This window comes from Lissotriton vulgaris, chromosome 1_1, assembly GCF_964263255.1.
Source record: "Lissotriton vulgaris chromosome 1_1, aLisVul1.2, whole genome shotgun sequence".
NCBI lineage: Eukaryota > Metazoa > Chordata > Amphibia > Caudata > Salamandridae > Lissotriton > Lissotriton vulgaris.
Genome location: NC_141685.1, coordinates 1,512,691,496 through 1,512,710,847, shown reverse-complemented (window position 1 = coordinate 1,512,710,847; position 19,352 = coordinate 1,512,691,496). Strand labels below are relative to the sequence as shown.

The 19,352-nt window shown below is 48.8% G+C and overlaps 1 protein-coding gene across 1 annotated transcript in view; it reads right to left on the bottom strand.

Moving 5' to 3' along the window:
- The window catches only part of RELN (reelin), a 1,675,658-nt gene that overhangs the window by 630,254 nt on the left and 1,026,052 nt on the right, over positions 1–19,352 (bottom strand). The window contains exon 15 of the mRNA XM_086967429.1: positions 4,999–5,127. Coding sequence (XP_086823555.1) covers positions 4,999–5,127 — 129 coding nt within the window. The remainder of the gene's footprint in view (positions 1–4,998; positions 5,128–19,352) is intronic.

Sequence of the window (19,352 nt, the reverse complement as noted above, 5' to 3'; positions counted from 1 at the left end):
CACGGGCCCAGGCTAGAGTACAATGGGCAAGTCTGTAAGCAATAGAATGTTAAGCAATATTCACAGAACAAATACTGATTAGTATGTGTGACACGTAAATGAGGGTAAACGTCACTGAGCAATATTGCTGAAGACCCGTTTTTGTACATGAAGGATTTGTATTTTATATTTTGGTGCTAGAAGAAGAGAGTGCACGCAGGGGACGTAACTGTAAATTAGATAAGCTGCGGTCACGGGGGGGTGCACGGGGCGTATATACAGACGTTAGGAGCACAGAAGAAGCACCGGGTGAAAGGGGATACTAATAAATAGTAGCAGACGGGGAGGGGGAGGGAGAGAAGGAAGCACCGAGTATATATTGAACAGTATTAACTAACACACATTTGAACTCAGTAGGAAGAATATTCCTAAGGATGGACCACTGACTGGCAACAGTATTATTGCCCATTGTTTCTGTGCTACCTGCATTACACTAAAACAGAGCGTCTTTACTGTTTGTTCGACAACCCTTTGAAAGCCGAAGCACAGGAATGGATGGCCGTGGCATTTCAGTGAATTTACCTAGTTCAAGGTTCCACGTTTTACTTGGCGCAATGATGGCCAGCTGCCTGTGACCCCGGTAGGACCGGAGACCTGGCCTGAGCCCTCCACATCCTTGAGCGCGTCGGAGTCCACAGTGGAACACGGCTAAACAGTGAAAACAAAAGTGAAATAGGAAGGCGTGGCATCCGGGCAGCCCAGATTTGACTTGGCAGGCATAGTTCTTCCTTCTCCTTCATGTAGCACAGTGAACGCTTAGCTCTTTATTTTAGTGGATTGTCGCTAGGAGAGGTCTCTATTTTCCTCACCACGTTCCCCTGTCACGTGGTTCTGCATAGGCCGGTTCTCGGTTCAGGGTTGGCAGAGAGTCCCATGCCTGGGACCGGCTGCTGCCGCCTGCTTCCTCGTGGTTTGTGGACAATGATTGACCAGCTCGTGAACGTCATTCATAAATATACAGCTTGTCACGAGCGAGAGGCTGCCAACGTTTCAGTGCCTCCTCCGGGGCCATTACATTTTGTCACAGCCCGCCACGTCCTCGGCACTTCACCTCTCATACAGACTCCTTTCCACACCGGGCCCTCGTGCCTCGGCCTCACGTGATGTGGGTAAGACTTTCCGCGGCCTGTCAGCGGCGTGGGTTTCCGCGGAGTGCACATAAATAGATGTGTCGCCTGGATGGAAAGGAGGCTGTTGAATTAATCTGAGCCGGACCCAACTGCAAAACGGAGTGTTGAAAGGCGTTTATCAAAAGGGGAAAGAAGCTTTTGTTTCACAGACCGCTGGGAAAGTTATAGTTTCGTTCTTAGTAAAAAAAAAAAAAGGAAATACCGATTATGTTTTTTTTTTGTGCATGCAATCAGTTTAAAAACAAGGATTGTAACCTGGCCTAGCAACCAGAAGTTCGGCAGCGTGAAGCCGGTCGTGGGGCGGGACTTCCGCCTTCTGCGTGAAGCCCGCATCCACGGAGTTCCAGAGAGCAGCATTGGTGACGCGGGGCTCCCATGCAGAAGTCAGGAGTGGCAGCGATGCGGTGAGTGGGGCTTAGTTGTAAGGGGGGGCGGGGGGGTGTGTCTGTGTGTGTGTGTGTGTAGGGGGGTAGGGGGCGGCAGCATGTGTTTGCGTGCGTGTCTGGGTGTGTGTGTGTGTGTGTGTGTGTGTGTGTGCAGGAGGGGTGGGGGGCAGCAGCGTGTGTATGTGTGCGCGCGCTTGTGTGTGTGTGTGCAGTGCGGTGGGAGCTGGCTGTGTGTGTGTGTGTGCGCCGTTAGTGCATGCGAGCCAAGCTGAAGCAGGGGCTGTGTGTGCGTCTGCGCAAGCGCGTCTCAGAAGCACGCTCACACGGACAAAACTGACACTGGAGAACCGCGCGTCCGACTCGTGTCTACATTCCCAGAAACGGGCAACAATAGTTGTCGAGCAGACAGCAAGCAATGCTTCGCATTGCATGCACGTCTAGGTTCGACCTAAAAATATGGCATGGTTCCAGAATATGGTGGCCTAGATGTCGTCTGACAAAAATATTGTGTTCTAAATACAGTTTACAAAAAATCGATACACTGGAATTAATAGTAGAAAAGCTACATCCACTGGGCAATATTTTAATAAACAATATTTGAACCCTAATGTTTATGCCAGAAGAAATGTCTGCTACTGATATTATGACATAGACACAAACATCTACCTCCTATTAGCCATGAATTGCGGTTCAACAAAGGAGCTAAAGACAAAAGACTCATCTTACAGAGCCAATAAGGCTCCTCAGAGCCCCTGGGGCTCTGTCAGATATACATATATCCTTCCATCAACCACCCTCCTTAATACTGAAAAGAATCTTACATTTCCCTCCTTTACCTAGCTACTTACTTAAGGATTTTGAAAGTGGGATTTTGTGTGTGTGAAGTTGGAAGGAAATCTTTGCAACTCACATATAGAAAAAAATCTGGAAAACAATTGCAGTTCAGCCTAGAAAAACTATGCAACATGTACACTTGAAGAGGAAACGTCTGCATACGTTTTCCTGCTTGGTCCACCGTTTAGAATGAACATTAGCCAATGAATATTAACTCAATGTACAGAAAAACTGGCACCACCGAAGGCAAAGTTAAACTAGGAAACTTCTCAAAAAGCAAAACGTCACATGTTCTAACCCCCATGACCCCCAACTGCGTTTCACCTCTCCTTACCTACAGACAAGGTATATATGAACTGCTGGTGCATGCATGCAATGCGAACACAATTGAGGTTTCTTTCAATCGATGTTCTCTGTTCACTAAGTTGTATTTCTTTTAAGTAGCTGTCTTTCCAAGCCATCTGCACATGTCTTTAACAAAATGGCCACAACACCTTCCTTGAGTTACTTTCCTCCACAGATGTTTATACAGTTATCACCTTTTTTTCAACCTTCCTCTGGTTATTAGATGAATGGTCCATGTATTATTTTACTCTCAAGCTCGAGGCTGTGCTTGCTTGGAAAGCTGGTTTGGGATTAAATTAAATGTCAATATGAAACGAGGTAACCTTACAATCACACATTTGTCACAGGCTGGTTTACAGAATGTGAAACATCCTTCATCACTTGAACCTCAAAGATTAAATGATAGAAGGGTGGAAGGGCAATTCATCTTTCCCAACACTGAAATTCTAATTATCTAAAATGATTGCAGAGAGCCGTAATTGCGAATGGCATAACAATGGGCAATCTGCCAGGATCTTGCGACAGCGCAGACATCGTTAGCAAGGACCACTCTAGTGCAGTGGTTCATAGGGATTGTTCTGCAGACTGGCTGGGGGTTCTAATCTTTTGTTTGTGGGTTTTCAAGGAGTGATGCAGGTGAAATGTTCATTCCCCTATCCACACAGGCATGCAGACTAAACTGTAGCAGCTCACAAGTTCTAACACACATACTCACAGCTTCAGATGGAATTGGAACAGTACCCCTTTTCTCATCCCACTGCACCCAGCATCCATTCACAAAAGAGGACAAGTTCCTTTAAATCAAAAGAGGGTACACAACTGAAGGCTGGACGCCTCCACTGGCTACCATAGCACTGACTCTATAATCTTAGGAAGAGCTAATGTTCACATTTTGTATTTTTTTGTTTTACCTGAGATTGACTTCTTTGTGCCAGGAGACTGTACCACTCTATCCAACCTCTGGGGAACATGTTTCTTATATTGATTACTATGGATGATAAATCCATCATTAAAATAGACAGCGATCTTCTTCAGATGCAATCCTAGTCCTCCTGCACCCTCTCATTTACTGGGCTGTGGCAGGACCACTGCCATGGCCCCTTCATTCACTAACAGCCTCACCCCACTAAATTCATGTGAGAAGGGCAGAGATAAAACGAAGGGTCAGTAAATTGGCCCTGCCCCACCACAAAATTGGGAAGGGACAGAAAACAAAATAGTTCTGTGGTGTTCTGGAAGCGTTCTCCTGCAGCTCTCGGAAAGAAGGGGGCTGCAGAACCAAACTGATGGTCATCTGAAGCTGATCACCACCAACCTAAACGTTCATATCTAATTTACTTTCTGGGAGCATACCTCCTTGTGTGGTGGAGGCAAAGCCAGCCTGCAGAGGAATGATTAGGGATGAAAGTGTCAGGTATGCCCAGTGAACTCTCCGGATAGGTAGGCTGCTTCCCAACAAAGTTCTTTTCAGACACCTAATTCCAAAGGTGCACAGGGAGTTCATCGGGATGTCATGCTCATGACTCAGCAAATTAATACTTACATTCTAGGAGATTGAGTTTGATTAACAAATATAAATTCTAGCACTCAGCCTTTCATTATTTGGAGTCCTGTACAGTGAATACCATAACATTAAACATCTGCTATCCCACACCTAGATATACCAAGAAACGAAGATGCGCTTTACAAAAGCAAGTTATTTCTTCTGGAAGTGTTTTCCTACATATTTCTCCGCAACACTGTATACATGGTAGCCCTAGATGAATCAAACCTCTGTCAACTCAGCTCCATAATTATTTTTCTTCTTGGTCATGTGCAGTTACTAGATCTTCCCAAAACATTAATTCGAAGTTTTGCCTTTTCTCTGGAGTCTATTTTATTTTTCTCTCACCAAAGCTTGTATCCTGATTGTTTCCTCTTTTCACAAAAATACCTCAATATATCTTCTCGAGCCTCGCAAAAGTTGATTTTTTTATATCAGGGGCCCTGGACGAGGACATCATCAGAGCTCTCTACGCTTTGCAAGGTCCTAAAAATGAAACGTTTGTCATGGGCAGTGTGAATCAGCAAACCCCATGCATTTCCAACAACAAAGAGCTTGCTGTTAAACGTGCCATTTCTGTGAGGGAAAAGAGGTCAACACATCCACCAGTGCGAACATTACATGCCATCCCCAGCTGAGACAACAATCTGTCTGAGTGCCATTGTGTGCCAGACATAAATATGGTCTTAAGCAGCATTGTTAGAGGAGCCAGGTATCTTACCCACTGTAGTTCTCAGAAGAATAGATGGTGCTGTGGGGAAGGTGGGGGCCAGCACACAGCTCAGGCAAACACTCTGTGTGAAGTAAAGACCAAGAGCGTCCGTGATTTGTGGAAAACTCCAGGCTTACGCTGACAGGAAAAAGCAACAAAGACAGAAAAGGGACAATTTATCCAGGGTCAACTGCACTATCTGCCAACAACACGTTTTCTACAAGTCCAGATGTCTTTGAAAGATCTCAAATCATTAAGTACACTTTTAAAGCTCAGAAGGCACATCTTGTAAGAGAAAGGAATAATCAAAAAAGTCATCTTTAACACACACATACACCCACTCCCTCTCCCTCCCCCAAATAGGGACAAAGGCACAAAGAAAGGAATGGAGACAAATAGAAAAAACATAGAGAGAAATAACAATGGAAAAACACCAATGAGAAAGGCAAAAGAAGGAAAGGGACGATGGGGAGAAGAAGGGAGGAAACGGAGGGGTAAAGAAGAAAGAAAAAGAACAAACTAAAGAAACAAAGACATAGAAAGAAAAATAGGAAGAAAGAAAGGGAGAAGAAAATAAAAGACAAGAAAAAGCAAGAATTACATCAAGAAAAGAAAAAGAAAAGAAGAAAAAGAAAAAAAGAAGGAATAAAAAAGAACAACAAATGAAAAAAGGGGAAAATAAAGATAATAAAGGAAACACAGGTAACGAAAACAGTGGGAAAAAAAGAGAAAAGAACAAAGTTATTTGATATTTCGTTAAAAGGAAAAAGAAGCTGAAGAACACCTTTGCAGCAGTTGCTTGGTCTTTTACTTGGATCAACATTAACTGGTTCGAGTTTTGGCGTCAGCTCAACATCCTGTGATTCTGGACAAATCACTTAATCTTCCCCTGCCCACAAGAAATGAATGTTTCCTTGTGTAACATTAACTCGTGCTGAGGTAAAGCGCTCCAATAACTTCGGGCTGAGTTTGTACTATATAATAAAAACTGTAAAAAATGAAAAAAAATAGACGCAGAGCTCGGTCGAAGGGAGGAAGGGAACATCAGGACTGTGACAAGGAAAAACAGGATTTAGCATAAAAAAGATTTAGGGCCATATGCATGAACACATTTTCCCATAGACACAGAATGGGCAAAACCCTTTGATGCATCTGGCACTTAGTCTTTTCGTGTAAATGCAGTCTTAAACTGAAACAGCAAAGCTCCCACTGAAGATTCATAATTTCATCAACAGCCAACCAATTCTACTGAGTCTGCATACTCATCAATGGTTGCAGATCCGGAAATCCACTATGAGCCTAAAAAACAAACTAGTTGGAGCACCCCGTGTCTAGGGAGTGTAGCAGAAATTCCAATGAAGAGGCTGGATGTGAAAAAGCACTTATTATGCAAGACAAGTCAGACAGGGCTCTTGAGGCGCAATGCCTCAATGTCCTCCGATCCAAGGAGACAGCTATCAAAAACTCTCCAGCACGAAGGACAGCTGACTGACTGACTGAAACATTTGTTAAGCGCACTTATGCCGTGGCGTCTTGGCGCTGCGAGAGGGTAAGGTTCCTACTAAGTGACTAAGCTGTGCTGAAAAGCCAGGTCTTTAATGCCTTTCTGAAACAGCTCTTATTTGTTTCTAGGCGGAGTTTAATGGGCGCGGTATTCCATAGCTTAGATGCCTGGTGTGAAAATGATTTGCCCCCCCCACACAGCGAACTTTCTTTATTCTCGTGGTGCTGATCAAGCCCAAGCCACCAGATCTCAAAGTACGGTTTGGGGCATAGCGAGGAAAGAGAGGTTTCATGTCCTCGGCTCCTCCACCAATTATGGTTTTATGAACTAGGCAGAGGGCTTTGAACTGTACTCTTTGACAAACCGGTAGCCAGTGGAGTTGGCGAATGCCCTTAGATGTTGGGTGATGTTTTGGGAGCACCAGTAGTACTCTAGCGGCAGCATTTTGGAGTGACTGGAGTTTGGAGAGCTGCTTTTCACCCATTCCCAGATACAAGGCGTTACAGTAGTCAATGCGTGAAAGAACTAGTGAACCAACCACCGTTTTCCTTAGCGCAAGTGGGATCAGGGGCAGTATTTTTCTTAAAATTTTGATGGTGAAAAACCAAGCCGATGTCACTTGATTGACTTGTGCGTTGAGAGTAAGGTCTTTGTCAATCCAGAAACCTACTTTTCTGACTTTTTGTGCAGGCAGGGGGCACGTGCCCGCCTCTGGAGGCCACCAAAGTTGGCTCCAGATGAGTCCAAATTCAATCACCTTGGTTTTTTCGGTGTTTCGTTTTAAGAAATTCTTGTTCATCCAGCTCTTTATGCTTAGGAGACAGTTTCTAAACTGCTCCGTAGTGATTTCTACCGTTTGTGTGAGAGATACCACCAATTGGGTGTCGCCCGCATAAGACACCAATTGTAGGCCATGTGCTTTTATTAGTGTGGCTAAAGGGGTCACGTATAGGTTAAAGAGGGTGGGGGAGAGTGCCGAACCCTGTGGGACCCACCATAGGAGGGAGAATTCTTCTTACTGAAGGCCGTCCCAGTGGATTTGTTGGGTTCTAGTATCTAGGAAGGACTTGAGTAGGGTCAAGGCAGTGTCTCCGACACCAACCGATTTAAGCCTGTCTAGTAGGACCCCATGGTTGACAGTGTCAAATGCTGCAGTGAGATCCAGCAGCACTAGGACGGCTCTACCTCCCTTATCCACGGTCCTGCGAGCTTCCTCTGTGGCTATTATTAGGGCTGTCTCGGTCGAGTGACATGACCTAAAGCCATATTGAGTGGTGTCCGGAATATTGTTGAGGTTGACTTTTTGTTAAAAAAACAAGGCCAGCTTGTCTATAAAATATTCATCTGGGATAAATATTATGTCCCTCTGGCATTGAAGTAAGCTTGCCACTGTTTTAAATAACTCCTTGGAGGAGTTAGCAGCCTCCTGAATTTTAAAGCTTTCGTATAGTCCTTTCTGTGAGATAGACTGTAATCTGATCTCCAGATCCGTTCTTGGCGCCGGCAGTTAATTTTCAGTCTCTTAACCTCAGGGGTATACCAAGGTGAAGTGGCTGATTGTCTTCTAGGTTTTTTGGTCTCTTCAGGGGCTAGTTGGTTTACTGCCTTGTTTATCCATAGGTCGAGTTTATTTGCCCCATCATTACTCTGCCAGCAGGTAGGTCGCCCCCCCAGCTGCCACACGGTCCTCCTGACAGTGCCCTCGCTGCTGCTGCTGCCGAGTAATTCCTCTGTGCCTATCGCCACCCTTGCTCTGCTGCCTGTGCCCTTGTGACCCCTCTCCCCCGTTTTTCTTCTGTGCCCCTGCTCCCTGGTGTCCCCTTCGTTTTTGCTGCCTGTGCCCTTGTGACCCCTCTCCCCCCGTTTTTCTTCTGTGCCCCTGTTCCCTGGTGTCCCCTTAGTTTTTGCCGCCTGTGCCCTTGTGAACCCTCTCCCCCTGTTTTTTCTTCTGTGCCCCTGCTCCCTGGTGTCCCCTTCGTTTTTGCTGCCTGTGCCCTCGTGTCCCCCTCCCCCGTTGTCCTCCGTCCCACCTTCCTGCGCTGCGTCCCTGCGGCCCCGCCCCCCACTATCCCATTCACCACCCCGCTCCCACCTCCCAGCTGCTCCTCCCTCTCACTACCCACTTAAATGGAGGCCGCACAGCAGCCGCGTGCAGGGGCGTGCCGCTGGCGCACCGAAGGCACGCTTAAGGTAAGCCCCTCTGCGCCCGTCCGCGCCTGGATCGCGCCCAGTGCCAGGACCCCTGCCCCTCACCGGAGCCAGCCCACCCGACGGAAATACCACGCGGCACCCTCCTCGCACTCAACACCGGCCGACAGCCAGCCTGTTACCGTGCTACCCCGAAACGCACCCACGGAGCCTTCACCTGCCATGCCTGCAAATTTACCTGCCCTCGGACCTGCACCGCGCCCGCTGGAACAGGCGCCAACAACAACCACCTCGAGTGCATCCTGCTCAACACCTGCTCCGTCCACAAACACGCCGTTGAACTCTGGGACCTCCTTGACACAACAGCACCGAACGTCGCCTTCCTCACGGAAACCTGGATGAACGCCTCCTCAGCCCCCGACATCGCCATAGCCATCTCGGACGGCTACAAGATCACCTGGAGGGACCGCATCAACCAAGCCGGAGGTGGCATCGCCATTGTCTACAGAGACACCATCCGCATCACGACAACACCGACGACACCCTCACCGCTGCCGAGCACCTTCACTTCCAGATACACACCAACCCTAAGACCACCCTCAGAGATACCCTCATCTACAGACCCCCGGGACCACGCACACATTTCAGCGAAGCCATCGTAGACTTCATCAGCCCGCTCGCTCTCGCCTCCTCCAACTATATCCTCGTAGGGGACCTCAACTTCCACCTGGAGAACAACAAGGACAACACCACCTCCCTACTAGACAACCTCGCCAACCTCGGACTCAAGCAACTGGTCAACACCCCCACCTACTACGCTGGCCACACGCTCGACCCCGTCTTCTCCTCCAGCAACCACATCTCCTTCAGCCACGCCACCGAACTTCACTGGACCTATCACAGCTGCATCCATTTCAACTTCAGGAAAACCACGACTCACCACCGCCCGCAACAAGCCCCCCCGAAGTTGCTGGAGCAAGAACACCCCCGACCAGCTCAGCACCTCCCTGAGCCAAAACCCACCCACCAACACTACGGACCCCAACCAAGCAGCCCGCAACCTTACACAGTGGATCACCGACTGCACCGATGCCCTTGCACCACTGAAGAACCCTCCAAACAACCCCGACAGCAAAAAAGTCTCATGTTTCACCAATGACCTCAAAGACTCCAATAAATCCTGCCATGCCCTCGAGAAAGCCTGGCGCCACGACCAGTCAACGGAAAACATGACAGCCCTCAAGAACGCCATCCGCAAACACCACCAGCTGATCCGCACCACCAAAAGGTCATCTTTCAGAGAACGATTGGACAACAACACCCACAACAGCAAGGAACTCTTCAGCATTGTTAAAGAGCTCTCCAACCCCAACGGCAGCAACAACGACATCATGCCTTTGCAAGACCTCTGCGACTCACTCGCCACGTTCTTCCACCGCAAGATCGCCGATATACACAGCAGCTTCGGTGCTCAGACCACGTACCCAACCACCGAGCCAGCGCCCCCCACCACCACCCTCTGCACCTGGACCCCCGTCAGCACGGAAGACACCACCCTCATGATGAACACCATCCGCTCAGGCTCCACAGCCGACCCCTGCCCACACTACATCTTCAACAAAGCTGACTCCATCATCGCACCCCAACTCCGGGACATCATTAACAACTCCTTCGCATCCACCACCTTCCCGGAGAGCTGGAAGCAGGCGGAGATTAGCGCCCTCCTGAAGAAACCCACCGCAGACCCCACAGACCTCAAGAACTTCCGCCCCATCTCGCTCCTCCCCTTCCCCGCAAAAGTCATCGAGAAAACCATCAACATTCAGCTGACCGTCTTCCTTGAGACGAACGGCTCCCTCGACCCATCACAGTCCGGATTCCGAGTGAACCACAGCACAGAGACTGTCGCGTTCTAATCTAGGACCCCGATCAATACTGTGACCTTATGCCCCTATACGGCTATAATCCCTTTGTACCCCTATATTGGCATAAACGATCAAATGCAATATTCAGAAACTCGTCTCTGGCCTCACACGATCAGAGCCACATTTCAGAATCTCTTCCTCTGCAGCTCATTAGAGCAAATGACACAGCAGAAGCCACTATCTAAGATTCCTAGATTACACTCCGAGTTCTTCAACAAGATAAAAACTCAGCAACCTGGGAAAGCCCCGCTTGCTATGTTTTGATTAGTAATAGAACTCTAATGAGCACTGAGAGACGATCACTTCCTAGTGACATCTTTATTGACTTCTTATGTCCAAAAACTTACGTCAAACCAGGCACCTTTCAGGTATAAATATTACCAACGTTGCCTTAAGCAAACGCTGATGCTGATGCTGATGCTATCGCTGCCTCAACGCCATCGATGATAGCGATGGTGTGGTGAACATAGGAGCAGAACAGCTGTCCCCTGCAGAGCCCAGCAGATACAAGCTGCCCACGGACGCTGCCCCTCCTCCTCTTCCTCGACGCGCTGAGAAAGACGCTGTCTTTTCTCCTGCCGAGAAAATCTGCTCCGGCGTTTCCAGCCCACTCTTGCGAGTGACTGGGATATCGAGTCCTGGAAGGAGATACAAGACCTCCAACATTCTATTCCAGAGGTATGGTGTTGACTAAACCCTTATAGAGAATTCTTGAAGCAAACCTTGGCAAAACCAACTTAACTAAAACTGCTACTTACTTACTCCCTCCCACGTATTAGGCTTAGGTCAGGTACACTGGGGTAGGCGTAGTTAGAAGCACCAGTTGAGTACGTTAGCCTAATGTATATATGAATGTATATATGTTTTATTCCTTTTACACCATTGTATGGCTAAGAAACCATATCAATGCTTTTACAGTATTATTTCGCAATCCTCATTTTACTGTACGCACTTTTTATAATAACTAGTCTTGCAATTGTGGCAATTCATTTCTCTTGTATGAGAAGAAAGACTGTTCAATAAATAATACCTATTTATTGAAAACGCCCGTCTCTCTATTCTCTGCATATTGGTGAAAGTAATCTGCACAAAAACTGACTGAGTAAAATAACTGTCTATTGTTTCACACGACTCTAGAGATTGACTCTTATTCTAAGGAGCAAAGTTGTCATGTTTATGCGGTTGTTGGAATACTGAATCCCTTCTTGTCTGTACCAGGGAAGCTGGTCACTTCCTATTCAGTCAAGAAAGTTTCCAGTGACCTCTGAGCTAGTTGGTAACAAACCGAATTAAGTTTAGCATAGTCAGTGGAGACCTGGAAGATCCGCACTTCTACGTCTATACTACTGTTTATGTTATTCCAATGCGCAGGGCCTATTGGGAAAATAGGAACTACACTACAAGACCGCCCTCATCGCAGCCACCGACGACATCAGGACCCTGCTTGACAATGGGGAAACTGCCGCCCTCATCCTCCTCGACCTATCGGCTGCTTTCGACACGGTCTGCCACCGCACCCTGACAACCCACCTCCACCACGCCGGGATCCATGAAAAGGCCCTGGAATGGATCACCTCCTTCCTCTCCGACAGAACCCAAAGAGTCCGTCTCCCGCCCTTTCGCGCAGCGGCCACCAAGATCATCTGCGGCGTACCCCAAGTTTCCTCGCTCAGCCCCACCCTCTTCAATGTCTACATGAGCCCCCTTGCAGCCATCGCACACAAGCACAACCTCAACATCATCTCCTATGCTGACGACACCCAACTGATCCTCTCCCTCACCAACGACTCCGCCACCGCCAAAGCCAGCTTCCAGGAAGGAATGAAAGACGTCGCGGAATGGATGAAGCTCAGCCGTCTGAAACTGAACTCAGACAAGACGAAAGTCCCCATCCTCGGCCCATCCACCTCCGCCTGGGAAGACTCCTGGTGGCCTCCTGCACTGGGCACCGCCCCCAAGCCCACAGATCACGCACGCAACCTGGGATTCATCCATGACTCCCCCTTCACGATGACCAGGCAAGTCAATGCCGTTACATCTTCCTGTTTCAACACCCTCCGCATGCTACATAAGATCCTCCGTTGGATCCCCACTGGAACCAGGAAGACGGTCACCCAGGCCCTCGTTACCAGCCGACTGGACCACAGGAACGCTCTATACGCTGGGACCACGGCCAAACTACAGAAAAGACTCCAGCGCATACAGAATGCATCTGCACGACTCGTCCTGGACATCCCCCGACACAGCCACATCTTCGCCCACCTGAGAGAACTGCAGCACTGGCTCCCCGTCAGCAAGAGGATCATGTTCAGACTCCTCGCCCACGCACACAAGGCTCTCCACGACATGGGCCCCGAATACCTCAACAACCGCCTCACGTTCTACACACCTTCCCGCCAGCTCTGCTCCGCCAGCCTCTCACTCGCCACCGTCCCACGGATCCGCAGAACCACCACCGGAGGAAGATCTTTCACCTACCTGGTGGCCAAGACGTGGAACACCCTCCCCACCCACCTACGACTGACCCAGTACCATCTCTCCTTCAGGAAACACCGCAAGACCTGGCTTTTCGAGCAGTAGCGGCACCCCCCTCCCAGCGCCTTGAGACCCTCACGGGTGAGTAGCGCGCTCTATAAATGTTCCTGATTGATTGATTGATTGACTCTCGGCGAATGAAGGGGGGTTGCTCGCCAGGATTGTGGTTAATTCTTCCCCCTGAAAGCGTTTCCACGGCCTACTATTGGCAAGTGCGGGCCGTTCTCTCCGGTCGCAAGCTTGAATATTGTATTTTATTTTGAAATGAATGGTCTGATCATGGGACTGGTTGAACCGACGCTACTTTAATATTATCATTGTTCGTGAACAAGCCATCCAGAGTGTGGCCGGCTTGGTGAGTGGGTTTAGCTATTATCTGTTTCATCCCAAAGCTGCGGAAAATGTCCGTCAGGGAGGAGGTGTCTGAGTCCCTGCTGTCTTCTAGATAGAAGTTAAAATCACCTAAGATTGTATAAGTGGGGGTGTCTAGGCAAGATTCTAGGAATGTTTGATTTGTTCTGGTAAAAGGACCTTTAGAGCTGGGTGGTCCATATATCAGTAGACCTGTGAGAAGGGCTTGGTTATTATTTTTGATACTAAAAGACATCGCTTCTGCCTCCAGTCCTGATTCTGATAAGGACTTCACTTTAAAGTGTGAGCAGTAAATTAGGGCAATGCCCCTCCCACTGCTCCTGTCCTATCTACTTGTGCCACTGAGTATCCTGTTGGAACAGCCACGTTCCAATCTGGCCCAGAGGTGGTAGAAGCCCACGTTTCTGTGAGAAATACTAGGTCTAGATTGTTATCTGATATTAGAGATTCTAATTCATATTTATGTTTGGGCAAGGATCTTGTGTTTAACAGGACACATTTGATGTTCTCTTTGTGGCCGGGATGGGGGCCATTTAACTGGCTGCCTACCCCGCATTCAGGCAAGAAGGAAGTACTCAAACCACAGGATATACATGCCTTGGAGTTGGTAGTGGAATGGTCTAGTAGTGTAGTGGGATTCGGGCATTCCCGAGTATTTAGGGCCAGAAGTTCGTCACGGGTATACCTGATTTTGTAACATTGGGCAGGGGTGCTGGCCCTGGGCGCGTCATTGGCGTGGACGGGCGCAAACGGGCTTGTCTTTGGCGCGCCTTCCACGCGCCGGCGGCGCGCCCGCTGCGCGTCAGGAAGAGCATTGGAATATATAGGCTCTCTCCGGAAGTTTCTACAGCTAGAGCGCGGCCCCCACCACTCCTAATTTGGTGACTTGCTCTTACGAGCCTGGTGTCTCCCTGCACTCCCTCCGCACAAATGGGACTTCCCGCTGCAGACCGAGGAGTCGGGCTAAGGTAAGTGAATATTATTCAATTAAAAAACAAGTTTAGAGTCGATTTTTAAAAAGATCGTGGTCGCATCAGTCTGTGCAGTATAGCTGCAGTAGTGGCATTGATTATCTCGCGCACAATTTTGGCAATTCGTTCAGGCTATTGCAGTTGTAAGTAAGCAAGTAGTGAGCGCGTTACCTCTCACTAAAGATACCTTATGAAAAGGATCAAATTCCTGTTTCTAAAGCACCAAAAGAACCAAGTAGAATGCCAAAAGGCTAACAATTGAATGTTTTGCCAGAAAGTGAAACTCGAAAGCGAATGCATTATCAAAGACTCAATACAAGACAATTTGGGGTAGGGCCTAACAAGAGACAGCCTAGTCTCACACTGGACACTCAAGAGAGCACCCTGGAGGACCAACACAAAAGTTCCTCCACAATTGGAGAATGTAAATCAGATGGCAGCAAAGAAGATGGAGGTTTACATTCCAGGAACGTGGGCGAGAGATAGTGTGCAAGAAAGAGGACTGCTGAACACAAATGACTGCTTTCCCAAAAAGACCTGCCTCCAGAGGTCTGGCAGCTCAACGTTCAGGCTATTATGTGGATCTGAGCTAGAGAGCATTGCGGTAAGAAGGGGATTGTTGAGTGGTAAATGGCAAGAGGCAAAGTCACAAAATGTTCTAGAGCAAGATTTAGCAAAAGCAACAGAACCAGATTCCATCCAAAGCAGATCCACAGGAAGAACATGGACTGCTTCCATCTGCAATTTTTGCAGACGCAGAAAATCAGTAGAAATGGAGGAACCAGATACAGAAGATGGTCAGCTGCAGAAAGGACATTACATCAACGCTGAAATATCCCAAAATGTAGACCTGGGAAAAGCATTTCCCTGCAAAACTATCCATCTTTACGTTACCAGGCAGATCAGGACTAAATCCAGAGAGTGCAGATAATACTCTACTGATAATGAAAGAGTCAAGCAGAGCTCCTCAGGTTGGGAGTTCTCTGCTTGTGGGAGGTTTTCACCTGACAATCACAGATTAGTGTCCTCTCACAGAAATCTTGCATTGGCCAGATCAGGTAGCCAGCAGGAGAGCACTTTTGCTCCCGGTGACCATTATAAACTACTGTCGCCCACTGTCCTTTTATACGAAGATCCTTCTGTCCTGGATTTGTGGCTCAGAGCCATTAACACTACTGAAATGTTTTACAGCTTCCTTCGATTTAAAGAATATGTTCTCCTTCTGGAGACCACATTCCCTGAACAATCTAAATGTCAGTCACCTATAGAGAGTCACCTAAATTCTACCAGGCAGACTTTTGTTATCAATACTGTTTGAGAGCCTGGAAGGACCCTTAACGACAAATCCAATGGAACTAGCAATCAGTCAAATAGAGCAATGAAAGGTTTCAAAATTGAATTTGGTGTTCATAGAACAGTAACATGGCAACTCATTAACAGAGTAGATGGCCAACTAGGGGGCTCATTAGGATTGCGGATAATCCGCATCCTCCGGACCGGCGGAAGCCACCGCCGGCCCGGAGGATGCGGATTATCCGCTGCGGAATGGAAAATGACCCCATGCCAGATTAGGATGGCTGGGGGATCTATTTTCCGTCCGCCGCTTTTCCGCCGCGTTCGCCTTCCGACCGCAGCGGAAAAGCTCTAACATGGCTGGCGGTGTCTATCAGACACCGCCAGCCATATTACGATAGCTGCGGTGATATGCCTTTCCACAGCGGCATTTCCGCTGTGGAAAGGCATACGGTGTTGTCTTTGGGGGCCTGTTGCGGGCCCCCAGGGGTGAAGGGGGGTGCACATGGGGGTACCTTTGCATGCACGAAGCGGCAGGCACCACGCGGTGCCTGCAGCTTCGTGCACGCAAAGGTAAACATGTTTTTTTTAACATTGCGGCGTGTGCTGCTTCAAGCAGCACCCGCCGCAATGTTAAAAGTGCAGGATGTTACTGTGAGAAGTTGGCTTGATATACAGTGTTCACTATTCTAGTGAGCACTTTGCATCAGTCCAAACAACCCTTATTGATGATTGGTTGTAAGTCAACCTTATAGACCAGCTATCCTAGTAGCATGGATACGAGCAGTCTTCGGGCTAAACTCTAGAGGGCGTGTTAAGCCAGCTGTTATACCATCACATATACCCCTTGAACACCAAGTGAAAGGACACCACACAAGTGTTATGAAAATAAACAGTGTATTTATTTAGATCACAACAGCCCTGTACTCTTTACGAGGACAGGGTACTAAGCACACAACAAAACTCTTACGAAAATACTTTAAGTTGCACAATTTACACAAATGCCCGAGGGGCACGGAAAACCATATACTATGGAAGTGGAATGCGAAACTACTAGCAGGTAAGTACTGGACTAATAGGCTTTGGAATCGCTAGGACTACGTTACTGAACCTTCAGATTACTAGTAGGAGGCCTAGGGGACTCGGGTGCAGAGTGTGCACTCTCACGCGGGATGCGGGACAAAGTCTATGGAGGCTAGTAAAAGCAAAGTTAGTGTTCTCGGGCGAAGGTAGGCTGAAAACGAAAGTGGATCTGGACCCTTGGATAGTGAGGCTATGCTGGGGCACCGAAATGCCGAAGTTACCTAGCCCAGGGGCTGCGGCTGCATAGGTCTGAAAAGACGTCGGAAACCTTCGTTGACGAACCAGGAGCCTGAAAGAAGGAGTTGCTGGCAGGCGACCAGTGAAGATTGTTCGGTGGATCCAAGCCTGGATCGAAGATGGAAGACACCTGTAAGCAGAGGGGACCAAGTCCTGAATCACTAGCCAGTGATCAGATGGGCACCAGGATGGCACCGGATGGAGTCACCTCGACCAGGTGAGTGGGCAACGCTGGGCTCTGCAGTCTCACGGACCAGGAGGCATTGTCGGCGACCAGGATGGAGGTGCGAGCTGTCCCACGATGGTTGATGCTGTCGACGTTGCTGGACCCAGGATTGGGGCAACAAGTCTTGGCAAATTCAAGCCCACGCGGTGGACCTAAAATGGCGTCTGGAGTAGACCAGGAGGTTCCGGGGTGCTCCTCTTTTGGAAGGGAGCTAGAGCCAGTCTGGAGCAACCAGACCAGCAGTGGTGATGTCGTTGGTCGTCGTCGGGAAGGCCACAAGCCAGCGGGCTAGTAGCCAGACAACGCGGTGAGCAGCCAAAAAGCAGAAGGGCCCCACGCAGATCTCGTGGATGCTGGGGGGCTGGTCTTCGGTGCTGGAGCTGCTCAGGGTCGGGGCTTGTCGGACCCCAAAGCACTCACCAGAGGATCCCTCGGCAGTCGTGCTGGATAGAAGTTGTGCAGTTCTGATGATGGCCGGTCCCTCGAGGTCTCGTCGCACCTAAGGTTCTCAGCTTAGCTGTAGAGGTAGGTAGAGGTCAGAGGTGCCAGGGAAGCCGGGTCTCGTCGAGCTGGTCAGTCGGATTCTGGAGGAAGGACGTGCAGCAAACTGCAGTGTTCTTAGATGGTGCCTGCGGGTGCAGGGTGACTACTCCTTAGCCACAAGGGAGAAATCTTGAGAAGAAGTCGAGAGTTCCTTTAGTAGAAAGTAGTTTCTTGATTCAAAGATGATCTAATTTGGAAGGGTCCCCGCTCCTGCCTTTATCCTAAAGAAAGGGGTGGGTACGCGACTAGGTCCTGCCCTAGGGGTGGGACCAGGAAGGGGGGTGGTTACACCCCTCTCCCATGCCGAACGTTCCCCAGCTCAGGGCTGGTGTGCCCCTGGAACTGGTTCTACCCGGCAGATGCGTAGTGAGCACCGGGGTGCCACTTGCAGTCACCTTCCTGTAAAGCCCTGCCTACCCAGGAAACACAAAACCCTGTCTGGGATGGTGCTAGCACCGCCCCTGACAGGAAACCCTTTGTCCAAGCTCCCCTCGCTGGAAGGACTCCCAGCTGCAGGGGGTCAGACTTGTGTCTGTGGTGGCAGCATCCATTTTGTGATGCTGAGGCTTGAGTTAACTTTAACCGGGGTTCACAGTTACATACATGTCGTGTCCCTCTAGAAGGGTGGAATGCTAACCCCGTCGCCAGAATTGGCGAGGGGTTAGTATTCCAATTCGTATGACACCTTACTCGACATGTTTTGATAAAGCGATACCAAAGATAGCATTTAACCGCGAGGATTATAATGCACTTAAGAGTATATGGTACGCGTTATCATGGAACAGCTATTAGGATTTGGTTCCGCAAGCTGCAAACGGGCTCAGCTCATGCCAGAGCACCATCTCACACGATTTCAAGCACTCTGCCTTCAGGATTGTCAAGGCCCGCCATAGGAGTGACTGATAGGAATCTGTGTGTCCATTTTTAGGGTTAGATATAGGTATACTATATCTAAAGCAAAGGGTGATTACACCACCTTGCCCCAACTGTCGTGCAGCCAGTTGTGTCAGATTTAGATGGCCAGCCAGGGGTGGCATAATACATGCTGCAGCCCCTGGTAGGCCCTGGGTACACCTATGCCCTTAGTTACAGGGTCTGATATGGTGGCCCAGTACCAATTGGTAAATGCACCTAGGGTACATGTTGTACTTTAGTGAGAGAACAGCTAGGCTGTGGGTCTGATTAGCAGGCCCACAGCCAGAGAAAGTCGTAAACCAGTGAAACAAAAGCAAAAAATCTGGGTGATCATAGGATTGCAGACCCTACTCCCTCACATGACCCCCCCCCCCCACAAACTTTGGGACAATAAACTAACCTTGACCAAGTGAGTCTTCTTGTTCTAAGTGGAAATACCTGGAGAGCCCATCTGCATTGCCATGATCAGTGCCAGGTCTATGCTCCACTGTAAAATCCATCCCCTGTAGGGAAATGGACCACCTAAGCAGTTTGGGGTTTTCACCCTTCATCTGATTTAGCCACAAGAGGGGCTTATGGTCGGTCTGAATCTTGAAATGAGTGCCAAACAA